The sequence below is a fragment of the Fonticula alba genome (genome assembly GCF_000388065.1).
Source record: "Fonticula alba strain ATCC 38817 unplaced genomic scaffold supercont2.9, whole genome shotgun sequence".
In the NCBI taxonomy this organism is placed as follows: Eukaryota; order Rotosphaerida; family Fonticulaceae; genus Fonticula; species Fonticula alba.
Window position 1 is genome coordinate 196,006 of NW_009242979.1, and position 6,303 is coordinate 202,308.

The 6,303-nt window shown below is 61.4% G+C and overlaps 2 protein-coding genes across 2 annotated transcripts; one reads left to right on the plus strand and one right to left on the minus strand.

Annotated features, from left to right (window-relative positions):
• Positions 1-555: 555 nt before the first annotated feature.
• Positions 556-1,594, plus strand: H696_05117 (hypothetical protein; the record flags this gene model as incomplete). The annotated part of the gene is made up of 3 exons (XM_009498967.1): positions 556-837; positions 1,033-1,272; positions 1,388-1,594. The coding sequence occupies 3 exons, from the start codon at positions 556-558 to the stop codon at positions 1,592-1,594; spliced, it is 729 nt and encodes a 242-aa protein (XP_009497242.1).
• Positions 1,595-2,361: 767 nt separating this feature from the next.
• H696_05118 (hypothetical protein) lies at positions 2,362-6,208 on the minus strand. The gene is made up of 15 exons (XM_009498968.1): positions 6,093-6,208; positions 5,850-5,931; positions 5,530-5,610; positions 5,345-5,443; positions 5,153-5,194; positions 4,888-5,079; positions 4,608-4,715; positions 4,409-4,509; positions 4,108-4,272; positions 3,842-4,011; positions 3,576-3,743; positions 3,360-3,423; positions 3,104-3,182; positions 2,758-2,979; positions 2,362-2,629 (listed from the first exon to the last, which is right to left on the minus strand). The coding sequence occupies exons 1-15, from the start codon at positions 6,179-6,181 to the stop codon at positions 2,597-2,599; spliced, it is 1,695 nt and encodes a 564-aa protein (XP_009497243.1). The 5' UTR covers positions 6,182-6,208; the 3' UTR covers positions 2,362-2,596.
• Between the last annotated feature and the right edge of the window lie 95 nt (positions 6,209-6,303).

Below are 6,303 nucleotides of genomic sequence, written 5' to 3' on the forward strand. Positions count from 1 at the left end.
CCGCGCCCCGCGCCCCGCTAAGCCTGTGTCCGCTTGCCCATTGCCGGCCCCATCAGCCCGCGATCTCGGTCGGTCATCACCACAAGGGGGCCTCCCAAGTGGGCAGGGGATGTCCCTGCGCGTTGAGTATGTGACCTCGCGCCGGATTGTGCCCCCCTCCCCTGCTCGTCTTCGCGCCAGTCTTCCTCGCTAGAATTTGCGCCGGTGCCGGCTCACGGGGCCGGGCCATGCATGCGCGTGGAAACGTGGCGCGCCCACAGTCTCCCCCTCCGTTGTCTCTCAGGGGGCGAGGGGGAGGACGGGCGGCCCCACCTCGGCAGATCCCCTCTTCTCGCCCATTCAAAAGGCCCCATCGTGGGAGCTTACCTGTTCCCTCGGCCATCAGAAAGCCCCAGCTCCTTCCTCTCCCATTGCATCCGCCTCTCCCCGCCGCCTTCCCCTCTTCTCTCTCTCTCTCCCCCTCTCAATTCTCCTGGGCCTCCCGCTGGCCTCTCTCTCTCTCTCTCTCTCTGTCTCTCTCTCTCTCTCTCTCCCGCGTGTGGTGAAAGTATTCCCATGAGCACCAAGGACCGCCTCGCTCAGCCGTCTGGCGAGGTTCGGCGGCGGCCGACGTCTGTGTCCGGTCCTGCGCCGGAGTCGCCGGCTGCCATTCAGGATGTCTGCTCTTCGGATGTCTCCGACGGCTCGGATTCCGAGCAAGCTCCCAGTCTGGTAGACAACATCACCTACCACGATGGCGACACCCCGGCTGGCACTGATCCCGCTGCTGGCAGCTTCCTTTCTGCCATCGCCTACCATGTGTCATCTTTCTTTTGGATTCTTTCAGGTGGAGCCTTCGTGCGTCCCGCCCCCCCCCCCCTCCCCCCCTCCCCTCCCCTACCTTCCCCTCCCCTCCCCCTGATGCCTCGGGTTGCTTCTTTTCCCGGCCCGCGAGCGCATGTCTGGGTTCCATTGCCCGCTGTTGTCCTCGCTCTAACGCCCTCTGCCACTCCCTCCGGCTTGCCGTCCTTCTCTTGTCCTCCTCGCCTACAGGCGTACTATGGCGACTTCCCGGGCGTCATTATGGCCCCACTGGAGGCCGGCGTGCAGCCGCAGTTCTTCCTGGCCACTTGCTTTGGAAGCATCCTCTTTACTTTGTCAATCATGCACATGATGTTCTTTGAGTCGGCCCCGACCCCACCGCCAGCCGACGGCGCCAAGGCAGGCACAAAGCCTGGAGCCAGCACGGGCGAGCGCCCCCCATCAACCATCGCTCGTACCGGGGCTCTGGACGTGTGCTCTTCCGATCTTTGGAAGCATCCTCTTTACTTTGTCAATCATGCACATGATGTTCTTTGAGTCGGCCCCGACCCCACCGCCAGCCGACGGCGCCAAGGCAGGCACAAAGCCTGGAGCCAGCACGGGCGAGCGCCCCCCATCAACCATCGCTCGTACCGGGGCTCTGGGCCTGTGCGCGGCCATTGTCTTTGCCCTACCTGCCTTCTGGCCGGTGTACGGTCTATTGACCGGGCCGCTGCTGGCCTGTGTTGCGCTGGGTGCCATGCATGTACTCCTGTACCTGTCGCGCCTGGCCCCCGCCAGCTGGGGGCTATGAAAGATTGCTCGCAGGAGAGAGGAGCACCATGTGCTCCTCCCTGCCAGGCACGCTGATCGGCCGGGCATTTAGTTTCGCTCGCCTTTCCACATGCATGCCTGGCTGGCTGGTTTGACTGATTCACATTTCACAGTCTCCTGGCCTCTAGATCGGAAGAGCACACGTGCTCCTCCCTGCCAGGCACGCTGATCGGCCGGGCATTTAGTTTCGCTCGCCTTTCCACATGCATGCCTGGCTGGCTGGTTTGACTGATTCACATTTCACAGTCTCCTGGCCTCTCTCTCTCTCCCCCCCCCCCTCCCCCCTTATCCACCTTCAAATAATTTATGTACCATAGAGTCTTGCATTTGCATGCGCCGGGTATCCAAACATGGGAGCCGTGCACGGCAATCGAGAGATGGTCAAGACGAGGGTCCTTTGTTGTGGGGCGAGAGGGCAGCGAGAGGCTATATGCGAAGGAGGGAGAGACAGGGAGAGACAGGTTTTTGTTTGAAAAAAAAAGAAGGGAAAAGTATATTGTCGGGCTTAGAGCAATGTTCAGCCGGCGTGGAGGACAGGGTAGGGGGAGGGAAGGAGGACGCGAGCGTTTGCGTTGGCGCTGTTTTTCCTCTTTGGCACACCAGTCCCCGCAAGGGGAGGGTGTTATTCTTCTGGAGAGGGGGGGGGGGAAGGGCATCAGGCACAGGGTAGGGCAGGGAGGCAGGGGCCCGATCGTCCTTGGTCACGCCCTTTCCTGCTTCTACACACACACACATGCACGCACGCACGCACGCACGCACGCGCGCGCGCGCACGGTCGCCAGCGGGAGGTAGGACGAGGGGATGTGTGTGCGTGGCAGGAGGAGGGGGGGACGATGTGAAGAGAGAAGGCAGGCAGGAAGGGGGGAGGAGGAGAAGACGAGAGAAAGGGCAGGGAGAGGGAAGCAGCCAGGGACCGGGAGAGCACCGCGTCAGGGCATCCTTGCGTGCTGGAGGCGCAGCCATGCAGGTGTGCCAGGCCGACCTACATGCGGAAATGCTCCGGCAACATGGAAGGCTAAACCATGAGATGAGAGAGGGCTTGTCGTCAGCATGAAGCATCGAGGCAGGAGCGGGGGAAGAAGAGGGGGGAATGCGGGCGGGAAGCAGGCAAGTGCATGGTGGGCGGAAAAAAAAAGGGCGCACCCGGTGCTGCTCGAAGAGAGCCATCGCGTTCTTCACGTCCCACTGGGATCGCTCTAGGCAATCGGCCGCGAAGTCGGTACGCAGGTTGGTGGTGTTGCGGAACTCCAGCAGGATCTGCGCGCAGTCCAGCGCATTGGCCACATATTTCCGGCAGAACTCCAGCGACCACTCGAAAGACTCATCAAGCAGGCGAGCCACCTTGCGGGCATTGTCGATGTTGGTCTGGTGGTGTGTGTTGGTGTGGGGAGGGGGGGGGGGAGGCAGAGGAAGAGGGAAATATCAGCATCGACCCAAGGAGCGCGCGGTATATGGAGGAGGAAGGTATGAAAGTGGGGACAGGCCATACCTCGTTCATGGCCTTGGTGAAGCGGCCGGACAGGTTCCGGAGGGAAAGCATGTCGTTGACAATCTTAATGCCATCCGGACTGGGGGCAGAAAGAAAGAGGGGGAGAGGAAGGGGAAAAAGGAAGAAGGAGAAATGCACACCGAAGTGGTGGTGGGGTTGTGTGAGATGGGTTAGCAGCAGATGGGATGGGATGAGATGCAAAGAGAGAAAGAGGGCAGAAGAAGAAGGCACGGGAGGGGAAATCTGGGTCACGCACAGGCTCTGAAGGATGAACACACGATCGAAGGAGTACCGAACCTTACGAGCGGAGCCCTTGTTGCCTGTGGTTGTTGGGGTTGTTACATGAAAGGGGAGCGCGTTGCATGGGGATTGGGGTGTGAGCAGCAAGGAAAGGACAAGACACAGGAGACGAGGGGAGGCCGCGCGCCGAAGGTCGAGGCAAATCAATTCGGCCGAGAGCCGGAACACATACCCTTGTCACTGATGTCAGCGACATCACCATGGATGTTGATGAAAAGCGACGAGTCCAGGGGCGTGACGTCAACGCGGAAGCTGAACAGGTCGTGCTCGGTCTTCGGGCGCCCGAACCACGTCCGAATGATGGCTTCCCGGCCAATGACCATCAGGTCGACGTTGCGATCTGCCAAGAATCGAGCAGCAGGGCAAGGGGTTAGGCACATGCATATGCACAGCACGTGGGGGGAGGGTATCCCCGGCACGAGGGCAGGTAAGACGCACCAAAGCGGCTCTTAGAGTGGGAGCTGTTCGAAGTCATGAGAAGATTGCGCGAGACGAAGTTCCCGTCGGCCTGGCAATGCGAGGGGGGCACGCCGGAGATGGAGGCGCATGCCTCGGCCGAATAGAAGGTCCCGAGCTCAAGGCGGTTGTTGTCGTAGGTGGAGAAGTAGCTGCGAGGAGGAGGGCCGGACGCCAAGGCGAGGGAAAGGGCCAGAGTAAATAACCGGAAGCCGTTGCAGGATAATGTGCTGGCAAATGGCGCGTACTTGGTGAGGAAGTCATTGACGAACTTCCGGTTGTCCTCCGGGATGAAGTTGCTGTTCTCGGGGAACTTGAACGAGGTGCCGGTGACCGCGGCGCCAGCAATGGAGAAGCTCTCCAGCGGCAGGCCGTTGAAGGTCTGGAGGTGGGGGATCTCGTCGAGGACCGCACTAAGAGCAGGCATGGAGGGGCACAGAGGAGGTCGAATGGGCAAGGAGATGCATGTAAGATGATGGCTGCGATGGGCGGTGGGAGGCAGCAGGAAAAGGAAAGGCACATGGGGAAAAGGTGGGGAGGGAATCGCACTCATTCGATGGCGGCTCGACGGCAATCGGATTGTTGAAGCAGAGAAGGTTCTTCAGAGACTTGAAAGACTTCAGGTGGCCAAGCTCATCGAGGGATCCAATCTGGGGCGTGCGTGGGGTGGGCCGGGGTGGGGACAGGGAACAGGTCAGGACGGGCAAGGGGCAAGGCATGTGGGAGGGATGCGCGCGCGCGTGCGCACCAAGTTGCCGGACAACGAAAGGTTGATGGTGTTCGGCACAAACTGCGAGAGGATGTTGAACTGGCGGAGGTTCTTGATGTTGTTGTTGTCCATCAGCAGAGTTTGGGCCTGTTTTCGGTCCGCACAAGAGGGGAAAGAGAAAGGAAGGCACATTGGGAGAGGTTAGAACACCCATGCGATGCGACTCGCGGAGGGGATGGGCGGGGGGGGGGGAGGGGGTGCAGTGGCGAAGAGCCCACCGCGTCGGTGCATGGGTGCGCGGGGGGTGCCGAGGACGCACATCCGGGAACTGGCGGTTGATGATCTTCGCGAGGGCGGTCACGAAGAGGGAGTCGGAGAAATCCACCTTGATGTCGTTCTCCACGATGGCCGGGTGGGACACGAGGCCGCGAAGGTCCACCTTGTTGGTACCATCATCGGAGCCCTCGTCCTTCGAAAGGCAGGCCTCGACCAGGATGCGCGAGAGAATGAGCTGCGGGTGTGTGAGCGTGTGTGAGGGCCAGCCTCAGGGGTGGCGACAGAGGGCGAGCAAGGCAAATGCATACAATGTGTGACAGGGGGAGAGTGTAGATGGTCTTGACAATGGCCTGGAGCAGCAGCGCGGCGTCAAGATGAGATGTGAAGAGAGGAGGGCAGGAGCAGTGGGTAGAGAGGGGGGGGGGAAAGCATGTGAGCGGGAGCATGGACAGGCGATTCAGAAGCAAGGGAAGGCAAGATGTGCAGGGAGAGTCGCGCACGGTGCGGCCATTGAAGCAAGTCTGAGAAAGCTTGAGACAGCGCGAATAATGCTCGGGGTCCTTGAGGGAAATGTCGACACCGAGGTGATCCTGCTCAAACTGTGGTTGGGAAGGAAGAGAAGAGCAAGGTCAGTGGTGGGCTGTGTGGAGGGGCGGGAGGGAAGGCAGTGGGCCGAGTGACATACGGTGACGATCTCGGCCGTCCGCTGACGCGTGCGTAGGAAGTCGCGGGCTTCGGAGATGTTGATCTCGCCCAGACCCTCGATCTGCAGGTGGGAGAGGAGGGGGAGGGAGGCGAAAGAGGCATGTCAGAAGGTGGGGGCCGCCGGCGGAGAGGAGGGAAAGGAGGGAGGGCAGGGGGCAAATGCGTGTGTATGTATGTGTGTGTGCGGGGGGGGGGAGGGGAGAGGGAAAGAGGAAAAGAGGGAAAGAGGGCGAGAGGCGGCGGATGAGACTCAAGAGGAGGCAAAGGAGGAGAGGCGCCTGGGCCGAGCAAAATACGCACACGCAGCCGGCGCTGGCTCGGATCGGTGCGAACGGTCGGGCGGTTCGGGTTCCGGTTGTCCTTCCGCTCGGGACCGCCACGGCTGAAAGCGCAGGAAAGGAGGGTGTGTGTGTGTGTGTGGGAACCGTGTCAGTTTGGTGGTGTGCAAAAGGAGGGTGCCCGGCCTCGGCTCTCCTTGGCGGCTGGGCGGCGTCTTGGTACTGCAGGCGTGGGCCGGGTGCCGCCCAAAGAAGAGGAACGCACTTCCGGTTGGTCGCCCGACGGCGCTTCGCCAGCTGGGCGCTGGCCATCTGGAGCGAGTAGCTCTTACGCTCGCGGGTGGTCGACTGCATGGCTAGGGCTTGAGCGACGGTGTGCTGCTCAGGGTGGGAGGGCGAGCGGAGGAGGGTGTGGCGGAGATACAGAGCAGTGTCAGCCAGAGGAACAGTCGAAAAGTCGGGATAGGGGGGGGGGG